This window comes from Octopus sinensis, linkage group LG1 (assembly GCF_006345805.1).
Source record: "Octopus sinensis linkage group LG1, ASM634580v1, whole genome shotgun sequence".
NCBI lineage: Eukaryota > Metazoa > Mollusca > Cephalopoda > Octopoda > Octopodidae > Octopus > Octopus sinensis.
In genome coordinates this window covers 166,043,757-166,064,433 of record NC_042997.1, presented here as the reverse complement: position 1 = coordinate 166,064,433, position 20,677 = coordinate 166,043,757, and the positions used below count along the sequence as shown (strand labels likewise).

Here is a 20,677-nt window from a genome sequence, read left to right as displayed (position 1 = left end):
TTTTTTAAAGATTGTATGAATTGATTGAAGGGAAATGTGGTTGATATGTCATCAAGATCAAGTCTCTAACAAGCGGCTGTCTCATTGGCTTGTGCTGTTGATGGAGTTATATGCTTTCATTCTCAGAGATGATTGATTGTATAATGGAGATAACCAAGGCTCTGTAGTATGTTAGACATATAGTCTGTTCGGCTGGGCGGAAATGACGTGGCTCTTGCTTTGCGAAGCTCTCTCTTATACTGAGAGATAATAGCTTTGCACTACTTAAAAGGAGGACCGTTGATGATACGACAGGCAACATGTTGAGCGATCTTGTGCAAAGGTTTCTCAGATACCAAAACCTTTAGAGAGGTTTTAGATACTTTCAGGCTATCAAGCCAAAAATAAAAAAAAAACACACACATACACTCACGACAATAAAATACAACAGAAATAAAATTATGTAAAATTTATTGGTACTTTTTATTTAATATACAATTTGATTTGAATGAAGAATTCTAATTAGAACTCTGGGCAGAGCAATCAATTTCATACGTTTTCACTGTACTTTCACCTGTAAAGAGAAGATATTAAAAAGGTTAATTCGTGAATAGAAAGGGAAGTGAAGGAAACAAAGATGAAAAGAAGAGAAGAAATAAAAAGTAGAATTTAAAAAGAAAAAGATGATGATAATCTGAAGGTGCTAGTCAAATGTTAATTTGTGGTTGACTGATTTACTGGTTGCTTGATTAGTTGAGGTAGATGTTTATGGTTCAGATGGATTTGTGGGATTCATATAACTGTGGAAACAAGTTAAGTTATACTGTTATACTGTTAGTACGACTCTCTCGTAATATTATTCTTAATCCTCCCCAATTCTTCTTCACTTTTCTTGCACCCTATGTCATTAAAATATGCAGAAAAATGTTCGAGAAAGACTATCGATCGACTACCCTTTCAGATCAGGAACTGATTTTCTGACGAATCGAAAAGAGTCAATGACATGAATTGTGATAAATTCAGACGCCATAAAATAATAACAAAAATTCTATTCCATTCTTGGCTATAACTTATTTCACTTCACTTTCATGATTAATGACACACAGTCTCAAATATCATCCACTATATTATTGACTATATTAAAGATATATTTGTTTTTTTTTTAAAAGGCATACTTACTTGAATCATAGAAAAGACTTGTTGTGACAGCTTGAGCTACTTTACGATTATTAATTTCATACCACTTTTCAGCTTCTACCGTGAGACAGTATTTCTCTCGAGGAACCTACATAACATGAAAAGAAAAATATATTGAAGTTTTACAGGTTAAGAAAGTTTGTTTTTCGATGATATTTCTCCAGACTGAATCAGCTTTTAGTTGAGATGTTGGAAAGTGATAATTACCAAAGATTACCTATTGCTTTCATCTAGGAACTATGTTTTTTTTTTTTGTAATGGTCAACTTTTGATTTTATTTTTACATGCCTACATGTATAATATATCTTATATTACTTATCAAAATATCTCTATGTATCCCGATTTCATCACCGGCCATGCTTATGTAAACAAATCACGACACAAATGACTATCAACGGTTCATTGACCCACATAGACAATAAATTTTATCAAATTTTAGAAAACAGATTAGAAACCCACTGAAAACATTTCAGTGGCCCATTTGTGGGCTGCACCTTCCCTGTTGTTTATTCCGGTTTTAAGCAATAGTTAATCTTCTAGTAAGCAGAAACCTTAAAGCCTTAAAGGAGAGTTTGGAGGTGAACATATTGGCAAATAGCTGCATTTTGAGGCGTTCAAGGGCAGATCCCATTCTTCCGCCCAATTCCAAGCTCGGTTCAGTGACGATTGGAGTATGTCGTATTGATTCCTTGGCGAGATAAGTTTGATCTCGTCTGCAAATAGGATGAATCTTCCATCAAAGAAAACCTGATATAAAGAAGGAAAAGTATTGGCCCTAGCAACAATCCCTGGTGGACGCTGCTGCAGGCATTCATCTCCGCGGAGAGAACTCCATTTATCTGCACCCAAAAGGTTCGATAGCTCAGGAAAGAAGAAACAAACCCCTGAAGCCAACTCAGCCTTCTATTCCCTCTGGAGGTTGATAAAAAAAAAGGGCTAGTGAAGTACTGGAACTGATCGTATCGATTAGCATCCTCTCCCTAAGACTGGTCTTGTGCCTAAATTAGAAACAGACTTATTACCTCCGCCTTAGCGAAGGCGGGGGTATTGTTTTCAGTCGTGTTTGTTTGTTTGTTTGTCCGTGGACAAGCTATCTCAAGAACCACTCGATGGATTCGGACGAAACTTTCAAGGGTGTTTGGCCTCGTGAATGGCACTAACTGATTAGTTTTTTGGGTCCATCAAGTACCGGACAAGGATTCTGGATTATTTTTCCGTTGTTTTTTTTACTTAATTTTTGAGAGCGGTCGGGTTCATTTTTAGTATTCTAGTTTGTGAGAGCAGTCGAGTTTATTTAAGATATTCTCATTTTAAAAATCCTCTCTGGTTAATTGTTGAGAGGACGTTGGTGTTACCTTGGTGAAAGTTTGCGTTCTCTGAGTGCTTTTGTTATTATTATTATTTTATTATTATTATTATTATTATTATTATTATTATTATTATTATTATTATTATTATTATTATCATTATCATTATTATTATTGAGTGAGAGAGCAGTGCATGCAATCAAAGTAACACTGGGGTAAAATATACGAAGCCCAGTATGACCATCGTGAATACCCGTCTCATAAGGGTACACCAGGCACATGCATCACAACCATATATGCATGACATGGTGATCTCATATCAAGATAAACAGCGCATGACCTTGCAGATGGTGCCCAGTTACAATTTTTTTCAGGTTGAGTAGCCCATCCTGCTCAAAAGGTCCTTCATTAAGGCTTGTTTAATGATGTTGAACGAAACATACAAATTTCCAAATGTATTCTTTTTTTATCTTCTCTCTCATTTGTGTGTGTTGTATCGTATCTAGTTCATTGATTCCTAAGTATTTGTATGTCCAGCTTTGGTCTAATTCTCTTATATCATTTGCTTTATTTAGTGTTATGTTGCTACTCTTAGCTAGTTTTCCTATTCTCAAGGTTGCTTTGGCACATTTTTCTATGGCAAATTTCATGTTTATTTCTTTGGTAAATCCATGTACTGTCTGTAATAATGTTTCCAGCTGTTTATCATTTGTAGCGTACAGTTTTAGGTCATCCATATATAAGAGGTGGCTGATTGTTTTGCCGTAACAGATGTATCTGCATCCAGTTCTGTAGTACTAAATATTTTCAACTGGTTGTTGTTATACAAAATTTAAAGCAATGCACGAAAATATCAAGAAAACAGTACATTTATGCAATTTTGATCCAAAGTCTTGCATTTTAAATTTAGCCGAGGTCGAATGTGCTTGACGTCAAGCCACCCATAAAATGAGCAGTATTAATAATTAAAAAAGAGAACGAAGTCACTTCTACCTTCCTCTCTGGGGGATGGTAAACTTATCTACTACATTGGTACGTTTAGACATACAGAAAAGACATGAAAAAACAATATCAATGGCATCCGACACTTCGTGCCATAACTATGAAATTAACTCTGCAAATCAATTAAATAATCAGCACACTTTTTCACAGTACGGGATCAAGCGACCAAGTGACATCTATCTTAAAATAAATGGGTACGGCTGTTAAGGCTTAGGCCCTTTGACCACGAATACAAATAACAACACTTACTTCGTCAAGATAGATATTAACTATCGAGTCCTCTAATTCAATGCGTTTCACAAATGGTAAAGACAAATATTTTCCAGTATCAACAACATAACCCGAGGGCAACTGAATTTCGATTAAGCCCATTCCTGATGTTTCATTCGCCAACCAACTAGAAGTAGAGAGAAAAGAAAGATAATGAATCTAAGGTTATTCTTTACGGTGAGTAATGGTGGAACAATATTATTTAAACTTGTTTATCGAAGATATTTTGTTTTATTTCAAATGTTAATTTCCAGGAAAGATTATAAATGTAAGGATGATAATGTTATCTAATGAATAAAAAACCGTTATAAATACGTTATAAATACATGTTTAATTTAGACATTTATATATTATCCGAAGGAAAGATATTTAAGAAAAAATGCTGTCCCTGAGAAACAGTTTGTTTACAGATTTATAATTAAAGTTAAAATAACAAATATCACATACGTGCTGCATATTTGTAAATTGAATCTCTGGCTACTTGTACAATTAGCTTGAACTGAGGATACAATATTAGATTTCGATTCTTCCTCTTTCAGAATATTATACTGCCATGAAGTCTGTAATAAAAATCATAATAGATGCTTCAGCTATATTCAACTGAATAAAAAGACTATGTAAAGGTGGTGGAAATACAGAAACACAATTTGTGTTAGAATAAATTCTTCATGCTATTTAGTTGTCTGAAATGATTTTGAATTTGCAAGGCTTAACTTGTCATTATCGGTTATGTTAAGTACCAAGTATGTACAGAGTCTGATTCAATCGTCTATATCGTGTATCGTTATAATATATGCTGCCTTATGTTAGAAAGTAATATTAAGCGAGGCCTCGTGGTTGAATACCAAGCAAAATACCAAATGATGTTTAGTTTCCTATTTTTACGCTCTCTACTGAATATTAACGCAATGTCGATCGTAATGTAAAAAGGATTTGCTAAAATAAATGTCAATATATTTTAATTGAACTCCAAACTGACCAATGAAGGTGTTCCTATGTATTGCTAGAACTGCCAGAAACAGCAGGCAAACCTATGTTCAATAGAAGAGAAGTATACACTGGATAATGTACTCCTAGATGCACTATGTTAACAAGAGGCAAGGTCAGGTGTAAGACGCCTTCGATCATATGGCATAGAATTAAACATCTGCAGCAAATAAACATTCTAACTTATACTTCTAGTATCTCTTATTGTTTACAAAGTGTGTGTGTGTGTGTGTGTGTGTGTGTGTGTGTGTGTGTGTGTGTGTGTGTGCATGCGCACGCGCCTTGCTCTGATATATTCAGCTTAAAAAGTCATATTTTCTAGTACTAGAGAATAAAGTTAAGTTCATATTGTTATGAGCACACGCAATTTCAGTCTCCAGTTAATTTTACTTTAACCTTTTAGCGTTCAGATTACTCTTTCAAATGCTTATTTATTGATATTGTTTTGAATTAATCATTTATTAGCAAGTAGCTTGATAAGATTGTTTGTTTTTAGAATGACAATATATGGTAGCTGTGTGAGGCAGCATGTGGACCAGTTTGAACACAAAACACGCAGAATATTTTGACCTCATATAACCTGCTTAAGTGCTTAAAGGTTAGATAAGCTGCTTTTGCACTTGATAATATATACGAACGTTACACTTGACATTTTCGTTAATCCCCTAAATAATTAAATTGTACGGTTAAGCAATCATTATAAAATTAGAGACTTAGATCCTAAATGTTCCGCACAATTTAAACTTTTATATATGAATTTTGCGTACACTTTGCTAATGTCAATAACGCATTCGAGGCAATCTTAGAGTCTCCTTTCCCATCGATGTAAATCATAAACTTTCTTCAGGGTAAAGCAAATAATCAATGTTTATTGTTCAATCTCTTAACATATTATCCCGTATGTTTTCGTTCAGAGATCTCTAGTAAATAGATATTTGAACGAAAATATACGTTCAATGTACTCTGAGATACCTGTCATTTATTTCCAACTCGAAATACTTCGTTCATGATGTTATTTCTATTTTCTATCATTAACTATTAGTAACTAACATTTCTATGTGTAACTTCATAATAAATGATAACTAATCCAAAATACTTTGTGTAGTTATACTTCCTTATATACAGATTCAAAATAAATGATAAAAAAGAATATAATTTTAAACAAAAAATTTGTATGTTAAGAAGTTAATGGATTTAAACATACTTGCACAAGAACAAAACCTTTTCCCTCTCCTTTAAACGTTATGGATGTGGTATCTGGTGGCATCTACAAAGAAAATAAAAAAGAGAAATATTGAAGAATTAAGGATTACTTATTCATTATATATGCTTAAAGCAAGATGTTCTTTTATTCTTTTACTTGTTTCAGCCACTTAACTCTGGCCATGCTGGAGTAAAACCTTAAGGGGGTTTTTAGGTCGAAGAAACTGATACCAGGATTTATTCTTTGTAAGCCTAGTACTTATTCTATCAGTCTCTTGCCGTACCGCTAAGTTACGGGGATGTAAACATACCAACATCGGTTGTCAAGCAATGGTGGGGGAACAAACACAGACACAAAGACACACACACACACACACACACACACACACACACACATATATATATATATATTATATATATATATATATATACGATGGGCATCTTTCAGTTTCCGTCTACCAAATCCACTCACAAGACTTTGGTCAGCTCAAGCTGCCACTCAGTTGGACTGAACCCAAAACCATGTGGTTGGGAAGCAAACTTGAACCGGTAACTGATATATTGGTTAACACACTCGTAACTCTCATGACCCGATACATGCTGATCCCTTGAACTTGTATGATGAATACAGTTTTATCATTTGAGATGAGATAGATCTATTTATGGGTTATGTTGGTACCAGGAAAATCTAGCATCAACAGCTATGTGTAAAATGAGATACTGCAGAATAAGGTGAAGTGAGGCCATGTAGAGTGTATTAAGGCAGTGCCGAATGAAGTCAAGTAAGAGTATACAATAAAGTGAGGTGAGTTAATGTAGAAAAAAATGAAGAGATGTGGTGTAGAATAAAGTCGTAAGTCGATTAATAACTTTTAGAATTTGAATTAATGCTCAAAAATGTGATTATAATAAATGCATTTGTAAACAATAAACAAGTTCAAATAACAGCTTACCACATGTTTGTACAGGATTGTGTTGGTTTCGGAGTTAATAGTTGGGAATGAGTAACTGTAACCAGTGTTATCTACCACATTTATTGTTACGCTTTGGTCACAGCAGCTACTAATCAAAGGTGCAAACTGCGATAGAGCTTGAAGAGCAATGACTGTGCTCTAAAGAAAAACGATAAAAAGGAAACAGAATTGTAGAACATGTGCAGAATTGAATATTTATTGAATAGAAAATATTTTTGAAGCAAAAATCAGAATTGAAGCATGGAGGAATTTACATTCCAATGAAGTTAACGTCAGCAAACTAAAAGAATACGTATTAAAAAAAGGTTGTATACATATATATATATATATATATATATATATATATATATATATATATATATATATATATATATAAGTACATATATACGTGTGTGTATGTATATATATATATAATATGTATATATATATATATGTATGTATATATATATGTATATATGTATATATGTATAATATATATATATATATATATATATATAATATATATATATATATATGTATATGCACATATATATGTATATATGTATATATATATATGTATATGTATATATATATTAATATATATACATATATGCATATATATATTAATATATATATATGTATATATATATTAATATATACATATATGCATATATATATATATATATATATATATATATATATATATATATATATATATATATATATATCTATATATATTAATATATATATGTACAGCAAATAAGAAAGACATCAGCCGGTAAATATTCCAGTATGTCTATTTATTCCAATGTATTAGATGAATACATGTGCATGTATTAGTGGTACAGATTATCAAATAGAAAGAGTTTGAAATTGCCGAAACAAGGGTGTGGAAGTATATAATCATATAGGAACAGGTGATTAACTGAGTAAACGAGCAAATGAGTAAAAGAGTAAATGAACAGATTGCCACTCCCTGTGCATTGGACAAAATGGTCGGCGTCACGATAGTGCAACTTAGTTGACTGCCTTTTTTTTTTAGTTACAGCTAGGGTTTTAAATCTGCCCAGCGTTATCTCACTTCGGTATTCCCCATTCAGGAAATTGAAAGACCCACAAACGCACGTCTGTGAATCAGGAGGAAGCACTGGGCAATATGGTGTTTTTACCATAAAAGAAAATTTTTTTCTCCCATAAGAGGGAATTTTTAACTGCAGTGAATTTGTCTTTAGAAGTTAAAATGTGTCAGAAACATATTTTAACTCACGTAAAGTTCTTGCACAGGCATTGCACGATAACAACATTGATTAAGCTTCGTGCAATGGCCATACTCGATAACGTGAGAGCAGCCACCATATATGTATGTAGTATGTATGTATGTATGTATGTATGTATGTATGTATGTATGTATGTATGTATGTATGTATGTATATACAGAGAGAGAGAGTGGGGGTGGAATTGTATGCTTGCTTACCTGAGTTGAATCATAACCGCCTAAAGATGAACGCATTTTGACCAACCACCTCAAAATCGGTAGTCCTTTTTCAACTTCGTTTCTTTTAGCATATGCCAATAAGACGTAAGCGCTCATTTCTACATCTGGTTCTTCTACATACTCGTCTTCAGCATACCAAGAACGTTTTACTTTCATCGATTTCCAGTATTTGAAATCTCCTATTAAACGACATCAAAATCAATAATTATTTTCACCCTCTAGGTCTTTTTTAGTGTAGAAGCTATCATCTTTATTTATCAAACCTTCTATTTGGACGTCAAATCATAGGTAGATTAAACTTAGGGAAGCATGGGATATATTTGGGGTGATTGACAAGTAGGTAATTGAGAGATTCATCAATAGTATTTTTCTCAAAAAAGTGTCAGAGAAATTTTGGAAGCTTCAAAGCCTAGTTCTTATTTTCTTTTAGTAGAAGTGATATCATAGGCTTTCAGAAAAAGACCAGTTTCACAATTTCATAAACATTGTACACTTGTTCTGGTGAGTAGCTTCTTTTAGCAATCATTTTCCTTAGCTCCTGAAGATAATCAGTGGTAGCAACTAGACACACACACACACACACACACACACACATCTTTGTATGATTTCAAAGATGATTTTTCCAGTGAAAGGTTAGAACCATGGGATCCTTGTATGATTATCCAGTTCTACATTTCTTACATTTCAACCTTAAAATCAGCATCATAAATTATAAATATCTATTTCACTCATTAACACGTATCTCTTATCAAGGTTCATTCTTTCATACTTGATACCAGTAAGCATTTTGGGGAAATCAGGAAAGAAAGAGAGAGAGAGAGAGAGAGAGAGAGAGAGAGAGAGAGAGAGAGAGAGAGAGAAAGTTACAGAAAGAGAGAGGTAACAGAGTACGAGAACTAATTTCAATTGCAAATAGTAGCGATTCTATTTCATTTACGTCACTGAATATCAAAACCTCACATAACATCATATTCTCTTCCTTTGCAGATAAGCTTCCTTCATATTTGTAATCTAAATAACTGGCCCAAATATTTATTTAGCACATATACTACTGAGAGACTTTGCCTCAACTGATTGGCAATACATAAAGAGAAACACCCTTCAACAAATAAAGATTACTGTCAAAATGAAAGAAAAGCTGGTAGTAACTTTATGGTGTGAACATTAAGAACTGTTAGCCGGTTCATTGCTGCAAGATCCGCTGTCCACCGGCTTTATGGGCAGTAAAAATAAGAATGAAATACTATCTTACCTTCAATAATAGCATTATTTTCTAATTCTGTTCGTAACTCTTCGAACGATTCATCATTTCCCAACAATGCATTGGCATACATGAAAATAGCTTTAGAATACATATTGCCTGGTACACTTCTCAAATACATTTCGGCTAAAGCTATTGCTTCATCTGTGGAATTCTGAAATTTAAAGAGACAGATACAAGTTAAAAATTAAAATTAGATATCTTTTTTTCACTTCAACAAAAGCTAATGAAGTTCTGAGATCATCAATGAAACACGTGACAAAAGGTTAAATCTTATTTAGAATCAACATAAGAAATAATATGTAAACAACACGGAAATTCAGTGCAAATTTAGCGCTATGTATCCATGTAGTTCTCAAACTATTCCATGACTAACTCATCGAGCTGTATGACAGCAGAATAGCTTTTAAGTCAAAGAATTTATCCCTTTTAACCAGTGTTCCAGCCGGTGTTCTTCACAGGTTGTTAAAAGACAAATGGCTTGTATTTCATCAACGGTAACGTAATATGTCCAGTGACAAAACATGGAGTGTCCTGAGCCACTCTACGTAATATAAACAGGCCCTATATAGAGGCTTGCATTTTGATTTGGCTTTTGGTTAAAAAAATTTCACTTAATTTATACTGTTAATACGCATTTCATCTCCGAATTTTCATTTCGTTCCCACGAAATTTTAAATATATATATAGCTTAGAGAACTCCATAGTTCTGCTGAACCAGTTCTGTGACTCATTTTATTTATAGTAGTAAACTCTCTGAGAAAAAATAGGAAAAAAAACATTGTTTCCTCTGCTTTATACCATAACACAGGATGAAATTATCAACGTTTTTTGCGTTCCTTAAGCTTCATAAGCTTTTACTATATTCACTCAAGTTTATCACATCTGAATCGTTCTGTCTATATTACCGTTTAAATATACTCACTCTTGTTGGCTCCAGGTGTTCATGTGTATCAATTAAATCTTTGTATTCGAGTAAAGAAAGTAGAATGTATGCTGTCATTGCTGTTCCTTCAGATGCACCACCCTGAAATATACGAAGAAAATGTTTGTTGAATGGCCTTCAATATTAATAAACCTACAAATATTTACTTTCTAACATAAGCACAGATGTTTTCTTTCCTTTTTATTTATTTATTTTTTTTTTGGTAAGGAAAAGGTAAGTTAATTAAATCGACCCAGTATTTGGCTGCACCTCATTTTATCGACTCCAGAGAGATGAACAATGAAATTTACCTTGTCGGGATTTGAACTCAAAGCATAAAGAGCCAAAACAATTCTTATTTCTTTATTACCCACAAGGGGCTAAACGTAGAGGGGACAAACAAGGACAGACATAGGTATGAATTCAGTTAGATACTTTACCCTTTTTACTACTCCATTACATTCAATGAGTAAACGGTTATTTGAATAAACAAACAAATCAACATCATTATCGTCTTTTTTTCCATGCTTTTACTTGCTGAGTTCTTCTGTCATCTTTGCGAAGTTTAGTATCCTGGGATCAGCTTTCAACATTTCCGCCTGTGTCTTCTTCAGATGTTGTCTTCCGCAGTTTACTTTTACATGGACCTCATAGCGCTTCTTTATCCAAATCTCAGCATTCATACATGTTTGTATCAATACAGTCGTTTCTCTTGCACACTACATCTTATACCCAGTTTTCCCTTCATCTTCTCTTTGCTTCGTTGTCCATGCACACTGACATTGGATATTCAGTAGAAAATGATTGCTTCATTTCTTTCGATCTTTTACGCGTCCTCTGCATTCGGCGTCTACGTCTCACTGCCAGAAAACCTCACAGTTCGTTCACAAGCATTGTATACAATCTACACCTCACTTAAGATAGATTCTTCTTGCTTTCAGCAGAGGCTGTCTGAACGTGCCACACACTGCTCTTGTTTTGGATCCAATGATTTTAAAGCATCTTCCTCACAGTTAATTAGGTTAGCAAGTAATAGATGTCATCCATAATTTTATGAATCATTCCGAGCCTTGCAACAACTGTACGTCGCACAACTGACCCTGCAGAAGTTGAACGAATTGGGGTTCTAAACTCTGCCTCATCCTCAGTAATCACCAAACCTCTCGGTTACCGACCACCACTTTTACAAGCATCTCGACAACTTCCTGCGGCGCCGTAACCTACGATGTGCCAGTTTGTTTAATAATTTTATCTGAATGTCTATCGTGTGTTTGTGTGTGTGTGCGCGCGTGTGCGTTTGTGCGTGTCATGATATATGTTTTTTTGTGAATAGTGCAAATATTTTTACCTGCATTGCTTTGTGAAGGACTTGGCCAACCTCGAAAAATTTTCCATTTTCAGACTGTCGAACGAACAACCATCTGACTGCTTTAATTAAAACATTATCATCAATATACACCTCAGGCATACTCTTCTTGGCTTCAGAAAAACATCTTAGAACGAAGGCTGTTAACCTGGAAAAAATTTAAATTATGTTCATCTTCATACATGCATATAAGTAGAACACACGCACACACATTCTCTTCCTCACTATATATATATACATACATACATACATACATATAAATATATATATATATATATATATATATATATATATAATCTATATCTATATCTATTTATCTATTTAACTATCTCTCTCTCCTCTCTCTCTCTCTCTCTCTCTATATATATATATAATATATATATATATAATATATATATATATATATAAACACACAAACAAACATACAATGACTTGAGGTACTCGTTCTGCCTTCGGTTTGTCTACTTATCTATCAGACAAACAGACAGAAAGGCAGACAGATGGCTAGATAGATATAATTACAGAGTACGAAACTTGTTGGAAAACTGAGGCAGGCTCAAGTTTTTAGTATTAATTAGCAAAAATTAACACTAATAAAAGCTAATAACTCGTTAACTTTCTATATTACTTGCTCTAACGTTGGTTATATTTTCAACGAGGTTTTGAGATAAGCAGAAGTTTCGAGTTGAAACTAAATAACAAAGTAAATTATTATATAACACTTAGTACAGAACTGTGATGTTTCAGCAAACTTCGTCACATTTGCATGTTACCCAGTTTTCTAAGACTACTTACCATGTACTTCCTCTTGAATCCCTTTCTCCAAAAGCACTAAATGAACCAGTTTTGTGTTGATATTTAAGTTGATTTTGGTAACCTTCGAAAAAAACGTCAAACTTTATGGAAACAATTGATACAGATTTACAAGACATTACTTATATATTTGAGGCTTTCCTTAATTAGTTGGGTTAATTAGACTGTGGTCGTTGCGACACCGATTTAAAGGGTGAAATCAATCATACCAAACTCAGAACGTATTTCGATATATATTCATCGAAATACAAAATTACGAGATATAAAAGACAAAAGCATAAAGAAATTTCTATTTATTACGCTACAAAGTAACAAATACTTATATGTCTGTAAATGTTTGCAAAAATTCTATGTACAGCCGGCCGTTAATCGCGCGCATCATAGTCACTCAGCCTCTTCATCGTTGACCCAATGTAACAACCAGGGTGTACCAGCTGGTTGGGAGAAAGGGCTGTATCAACATTTAGCTAGTTCTCATAGTAAGGTGAAACAACGTGAAATGGAGTGTCTTACTCAAGGGCATAACGCACCAGCCGGTACGGGGATTAAAGCCACAATCTAATGATCATGAACCGAACACCCTAACTATAAGAGTCATGCATATTCACAAACAACTACTCGTACTAGAAAACATTATTGATTCGTGTGGAATACATATGTAAGGAAGTTTTAGAGGAAACCTCTCGACAATAAAAAAAAAAACCATATTTACTCACCATGTCGCGTGTACTCAACCAGTTGTTTTTTAAGATCATCACCCAATCTGTTAGTTTCTTTCAGGTACTTGTGAGTCAAAACATTTGGATAGAAGTTGATCATGTTTTGTTCTCCACAGCCACTTGGCTTTCTAACAAGACCAGAAGCGGTAGCATCAATCTGAGACATTAAATCACCTATTTTATCAAGTATAAAATAAAAAAGTTTTAAGGATTTTATTTCATGCAGCACATTCTTTTTGTTTTTATATCGATTGATGGAGTTAGTTATCTGTTATTCGATTTCATCGATCCCAGCTTAATACAGATACTTTTTAATCGACCCCGGTAGGCCTTGGTAGAATTTGCGTTTATAGCAAATTTTAATGGATGAAACTAAATACAGAATTGTTATTTAGTTTCAAGATAGCCCCGAACATACTGAAAGATGCTCCATTCGTGATCATAACATTTTCTACAGTTCTAGTATTACTAAGTCTACACTATTCAGTGTACCCTGCTGTTTCTTAACGATAGGATATGATTTAACTGAGATCCTACCGCTAATTCTAGTGATTCGTGCTACCATATTGTGATTCCATAAAGTATATAATTCTGGTGCTCCGCTATATCTGGCATCCCGTAGACCAAAAATTTAATATATGAGCTCAGGAAAACAATTCTGCCACAATTCGCTTGTGCTCGATCCATTTTAGTACGTATTTGCGTGTGCATTTTGAGTGATGTTAATTGCATTTTAACTGCATTTTAAATGATGTTGATGGGCTAATTGACAACTGATAAGATAACTGAAGCGTTCACATTGAATAGATAAACTATAATTGTATAACTGAATACCTCGTTAATAGACAAAGTGTAGTGTCAACCAAAGAATACAAACTATTGACTCTTCAACTTGGAAGCTTCAACTTTTTATAGGATGTGGCGTTTATAGCCAACAGATATAGTGTTCGGTCTATAGGGTATTTACATTCAATAGACATAGTATGCTGTCATTCACAGCAAATACAATCCCAAAGTTTTTATTATATACTACTCACATTTATCACAAATGTGGGAACTTTTCTGAATAATAACATTAGCAAATCATGTCTTAGTGATTTCGAAAATAGGAAATTATATTGGTAGTGGTGGTCAATTATTTCTCCCAAAGATGCCAACGTAATGAAAGGGAAATTACTGTAACATAGACTTTGAAACAGTGTTGCAAATTACGTTTCCCCGGATACTTTCTTGTATTAAGAGGTCATTTGGTAAAACAGTTTATTTGTATGATAATATGAAGATAATGTAACAATAGAGAGTAATCAATCGCTTCAACTCATTCTTTAAACAAAAGAGCTTTAAGTAATCAAAGCATTAAGGCTTAATATTTATTCATATCATATTCATAAGTGTTCATATACAGCACAAGTATAACAATGTAGTGAATGAGCAGTGTTTTTCTTGTTGAAGAAAAAAGTGCTGTTTTTGTGGGAAAATTGCCAACGATTGTCCAAACGTTTATGAGAGATAAACAGAGGGATTTACTTCTCACCTCGTCACTGTGACACTAAACTGGTTAACACACATGCACGCACACACACACACACACACACACACACACACACACACACACACACACACACACACACACACACATTTCCCCCTGTAGTTTAATTAGCTGGCAAAGTCAATTAGAATGTCTGTCAACCGAAAGATCAACAACTTCGGTAACTGCCGAAGAATTTAGGTGTTAAATAACCGACTCTAATTTGTTAATAGGTACTACAGGTAGACACATCACACCGATGTAATCTAGGAGTACTATTTGAAGAATATGTGTTGTGTTTTGGTTTGAACCCAGCATTGCAAGTTATCAAGAATATAGAAGTGTTGCAGCATTATTTATGCTGCAAAACCTGTGAATATTTTGTCTCTCAGGCGAATGGTCCTGCCCGAAACATTACACTTCTGTTCTTCCTTATAACACAAAATATATTCCACTGCATTATTAGTAGCTACCACAGAATATCGTTAGTTTTCCTGAATGTAGCTTGGTCAAAAATTAACCTCATCAAAAATGAGCTGATTTGTCTTACATGCACAATATGCTTTAACGACTCACCGGTTATCATACTTTATTAACTTGAATTAAAGTACTTACCAATAACGCTAACTTCAATTCTGACTGAATCAGGAACTATGTTTGAAGCAGTATCATTAAATGTTAAGACGAAATTCTCTACGAGGGGTTCGCTTCCTGTGACATTCATCATAATTGGTTTGTTGAAATATTTTGTAACTCCTTCTGGCTGTTAAAATTAATTTTTTGATTAAGCAATCAATGAATAAATGAATTTTTAAGAAGAGTTTGAATGCATTGGTTTCAATGACATTATAGAATTTATAGAATTGATTTTGCTTTTAATAAATAAAATGATAGGAAAAGAACACACTTCGAGGCATAATAAGGTTTACTTGTTTTCTTTCATTATGTATTTTGTTCTTCAAAAATAAATCTAATTATATTTTAAAGTCGTTAATATGCTAAAGGCAAAATTATGAGATATATATCGGCGGAAAGAAAACAGACCATAAAATTGGAATAAATATTTGCAGTAATTCACTAGGTCTGGTTATAAAATTAATTTATGTCCATAAAGAAATTCATAATAAATTAAACGTTACCTTAACCAATACGTATTTATGTACTTCATCAGTCATTTCAGAAGATGCTGCTCGTACTTTTAGTGGGTGGGAACCGACTTGTTTTAGGCTTATATCAAATGTAACTAATTCCTGTTCATTGGATTTTATCTAAAATAGACGATAAATAAATAAAATTTTATGAAATACATAAAATATTTTAAAAGTATGTATCAAGTGGAGGCGTGGTGAATACATTTAAAATTTATATTAATAAAGCAAGAAAGTGAAATACAAATGAATACAAATTTTACACACACACACACACATACGTATATATAGCTTGGCACCAGTGACGTCGCAACTCATTTCTGTAGCTGAGTGAACTGGAGTAAAGTGTCTTGCTCAAGAACACAATACACACCCGATCCGGAATTCGAACACTTACAACCTCACGATTGTAAGTCCGATGCTCAAACCACTGAGCTACACACACACACACGCACACATATATATGTGTGTATGTATGTATATATATATATATATATATATATATATATATGTGTGTGTGTGTGGTGTGTGTGTGTGTGTGTGGTGTGTGTGTGTGTGTGTGTGTGTGTGTGTATACATAAATATATACATATACAAAACAAAAGAGAGAAGGAGATAATGGAATTCACGATATTCTTTATCGATCACTACACTCGTTTCACTCCATCGTGCATCGGTTCATCGCGCATAAGATACTGAGCAACTGGTTATAGTGCATCATTCAGTGCAGTTGTTTTTCGTCAGGTGACTTTTTAAAAAGTACTTTTCTCATTAACTCGGTTTCGCTTAGCACGATTATAACACATTTTCTTATTTGTCTGTAGCTGGTTGCGTACTGGAGATATCATGGTTTAGAATGAATTGTAAGGGAGTACAGTTCCTTTCATGGGTAATGCATCTACTAATAATTAGTCATAAACAAAATACTTATATAAATAAAAAAAATTGATAAGTATACAATGACAGGTACTATGCTTGAGTTAATAAAGATACATTATTAAATAAAACCCTGAAATGTTAAGACGACCAATTATGATACAAAGAGGCAACACATGAAGACGCAGTTGAGCGTTTAATGTGTTGTCTCTTCGTACCATATTTGCTTGTCTTAGCATTTGTGCTTGCATGACAGGACAAACTGATGTAACCAGGATAGGAATAACCGGGACAATTTGAGGATAGGTATTCAGTTGTTCGATCACCTGTAGTATCAAGTTATAAAAGTAACATGTAAGTGATTGAGTATTCCAAAGATAAGTACGGCCTAAAAATAACTCCATCCTTCTCATATAATTTTCACGTGCGTAATTCTAAGAATTATGCAAGAATTACTTGAGAAGATTAAAGCTTTTGATTTAAAGGTACAATCTAGTAAGTGATCTTCCACGCAAGTGATCTTTCATTTATTGCTATGGACTTTGAAGTGATAAAATGCTAAGAATGAATGGTGGCAGAGGACTGATCAGTATAGACCACTGTATAAAGAATGAAAGGAGAACGCTTGCTAAGTATTTGATAAATATTGACGAAGATTTACTGTGATATACCGGATCCCATATTATTATTGATGTTTTTAAATGCTATAGGTAGAACGACGGTGGTAATGATAATCACTGGTTATGGAGGCGACTCAATGGAAGCACGTCATTTATATATATGTGTATGTATATACATGTGCACGTATATATACATATAAAGAGAGGAAGAGAGAAATGGGATCTCAATAACAACTCTCGTGGGAACCCCACGAACGACTCATGAAATCACGCAAGGGATCTTCCAGTTACTGCTATGGACTTTGAAGTGATAAAATGCTAGAGCGTAGGGAATTTTTTTTCCTAGATTTTGCTACTTCTGCTATATGTTATAACCAGAGAAACTACGCGGTCGCTCGACTGCAATAAATAGGATCTAAATTCATTCAAACTATACCTTGATAGTTACATTGGACAATATAGTCACATAATTCTAGATACATAAAATGATTAAGTGGTTGCGGTTTGAATGCTTATAACCATATCTGTTTGATCAGAACTGACTGTGAGACTAAACACAACAATACAATGTAGTTTTGTATTAAAGTTACTTACAAGGAGATCATGTGATAGTGAGTTTAAGAACAAACATTGTAGAAGAGTTTGTAAGGACGATTTCATTGACCCCAAAATACTTTTATTTTATCAACTAATAAAGAATAAACTCAATCGCGAAGTAGGTGAAATTTCAACTCAGAATATAAATGGTATCAACTAAAAACTGCACAGCATTTCGACCGGTGCTCTACCTATTCTATTATGCAGCTACGACCTTAATATCGAGTTATCATAATACTTACATGAACAAGCTTGCTAAAATGCATTTCTTCTGGATTGAGTTCATCCGATGGTAACAATGTTACATTAACCTGAAATAAATACAAGAAAACAACACAATGTTTATATTTTAATATAAATCAATATTTTAAAAAATTACCCATAAAGCAAAGAAATAAAAATATATTTAGTTTCAAGTGAACAATTCTTCATGACATTTGTATTTAAATCAAAGGTGACGTACCTCTTGGTCAGTTTTCAGATAATTGAATACAGACACCTTCAGAGGAAACGATTCATCTCTTATAACAGATTTGGGATAATCCATAAACAGGAAGAATGGTTGGTACGAATAAAACTACAACAAAAAGAAATTAATAATTAAGATAAAAAACGACTTAGGTGGAATCAACCAAATTGGAATTTATAAAATTTAGTTCATAATTTAAAATTAATCTATAGATTAATCTCTTACAGTAACAGAACAGTTTTTGAAATTTGAAAACTAAGTGAAAATTTTCAAATCTGGTATATTGACGTAATCTGATGTTGTAATCCATTTGATCCGGAATTTTTTTCTTTTTTTTTTAATGTTACAGAGAGTTAAAGTTTGATAATTTTTTACCCAATCAGAAAACAAGATTTGGAAGCTGGCATTTTGTGCGTGGTAGCTATTTAACATAACATTACAATGACAATGAAACCGATATATATTACCACGACGAAAGTTGTAAGAAGTTTTGAAGTTTTAATAAATTTGAATAAATAAAGTTATCTGAAACGTTAGAAAAGACAATATAAAAAGAAAAAAAAAATTTCCATGAAGTCTTTTTGGCGAAAAATTAAAAAAGAAAAAAACTACGCTAAATTACAAAAACGAAGCACAAACTGTACGTTATATTACAAAAAAAAAACTGCACATTATATTACAAAAAGATAATTGTACGTTATAGTACAGTAGTTCAGTTCAAGTAACAATGTATTTTTATGTAGCGAAAATTCAAAAACGAAAGTTTGAGATACACTTTAGGAGTTTCTCCTCAAACAATTATAATTTTGGTATCTCCTGTGCCACATAAACTCAAACATAGAATGGTGGATCAGACAACGTCGTTTATTCCTTCGTTGTACACTGGCCTATGTACTTTTTTCCACTTTTCGTGTGTAGGTACTATCCTGGAGTTAATAAACTCAACCCTGTAGTTCACTGTTCTATGTCGAAAATTATAACCATCAATTTCAAGAATATGAGATAGGCCCTCCCCAAGTCACTGAAAATTGTGGTTTCCGGAATAATCGACTGACGTACGCATTCCTCTAGTGTGTCGCGATTCCGACATGGTACGGCATAAAGAACATATCTCGTCTCGTGACACGTTCTTCCGAAAACTCACTGTTCAGGTAGCACCCTTCCTTGGTTATATTTACGTCTTGAGAAGACTCTTTCACCTATTTCAACACTCTTCCGAGCAGGTCCTCGGCGCATATTTCACGGACATGTCTGTTGTAATCAACAACTGTGCAGTGGCTCATTCGCAGTCCTTCAACATTTAACGACAAAAACTAGGTTGTACAGACGTTCAAAAAATAGGCGCTTGTGAAAGAAAATAAACAGTTAAAGACAATACATGTAGTTGTAGTAGTTTAAACTGACTATATGGCTTGTTATTATGGAAACAAGCGCCAATATGTTTGTGGCTCTCGATTGATTAAAATTACACAAAATTTGCAAACTTTAAAAGCTATTAACTTCTTATCTATTGTTAATTTATGGCAAAAATGAATTTCATTTCCATAATTAGCATACAAATCTCCATCGATACACCAAATGTTAAAACAACAAAAAAAACTGTGACTGCAACAGAAAAGATCTCATATGCATATATATATATATATATATATATATATATATATATAGAGAGAGAGAGAGAGAGAGAGAGAGAGACTCATATATATATATATATATATATATATATATATCGCTGGCCCACCATATCTAGGAACTAAGAGATGAAGGGATACCATACCCGACCGCATGGAAAATACTCGAGTACCCAGGCCCCTACATCAACGGGACGAAACGTTGCAAGTTATGCATTGCCGAACGCGCGTGAATCCTAAAAGATTCGCTTGTGCCAAGGGGCATCCTTAACTCTAGGACGGAGATTTTCGGGCCATGCTTACATTTTAGAAGATTCCTACTGGCCTTTTG

At 33.5% G+C, this 20,677-nt stretch overlaps 1 protein-coding gene across 3 annotated transcripts in view; it reads right to left on the bottom strand.

Annotated features, from left to right (window-relative positions):
* Nucleotides 1–433: 433 nt before the first annotated feature.
* LOC115213260 (CD109 antigen) overlaps nucleotides 434–20,677 on the bottom strand; it is a 60,728-nt gene continuing 40,484 nt past the window's right edge. For all 3 annotated transcript variants that reach the window (XM_036506461.1, XM_029782197.2, XM_036506466.1), the window contains exons 22-37: nucleotides 18,710–18,823; nucleotides 18,489–18,557; nucleotides 16,145–16,273; nucleotides 15,621–15,768; nucleotides 13,475–13,651; nucleotides 12,741–12,822; nucleotides 11,928–12,093; nucleotides 10,580–10,681; nucleotides 9,646–9,808; nucleotides 8,373–8,572; nucleotides 6,899–7,057; nucleotides 5,947–6,009; nucleotides 4,203–4,315; nucleotides 3,735–3,882; nucleotides 1,159–1,264; nucleotides 434–553 (exon numbers count right to left, since the gene is read on the bottom strand). In XM_036506461.1, the coding sequence (XP_036362354.1) occupies nucleotides 498–553; nucleotides 1,159–1,264; nucleotides 3,735–3,882; nucleotides 4,203–4,315; nucleotides 5,947–6,009; nucleotides 6,899–7,057; nucleotides 8,373–8,572; nucleotides 9,646–9,808; nucleotides 10,580–10,681; nucleotides 11,928–12,093; nucleotides 12,741–12,822; nucleotides 13,475–13,651; nucleotides 15,621–15,768; nucleotides 16,145–16,273; nucleotides 18,489–18,557; nucleotides 18,710–18,823 (1,995 nt within the window). In that variant the 3' untranslated portion in view covers nucleotides 434–497. The remainder of the gene's footprint in view (nucleotides 554–1,158; nucleotides 1,265–3,734; nucleotides 3,883–4,202; nucleotides 4,316–5,946; nucleotides 6,010–6,898; nucleotides 7,058–8,372; nucleotides 8,573–9,645; nucleotides 9,809–10,579; nucleotides 10,682–11,927; nucleotides 12,094–12,740; nucleotides 12,823–13,474; nucleotides 13,652–15,620; nucleotides 15,769–16,144; nucleotides 16,274–18,488; nucleotides 18,558–18,709; nucleotides 18,824–20,677) is intronic.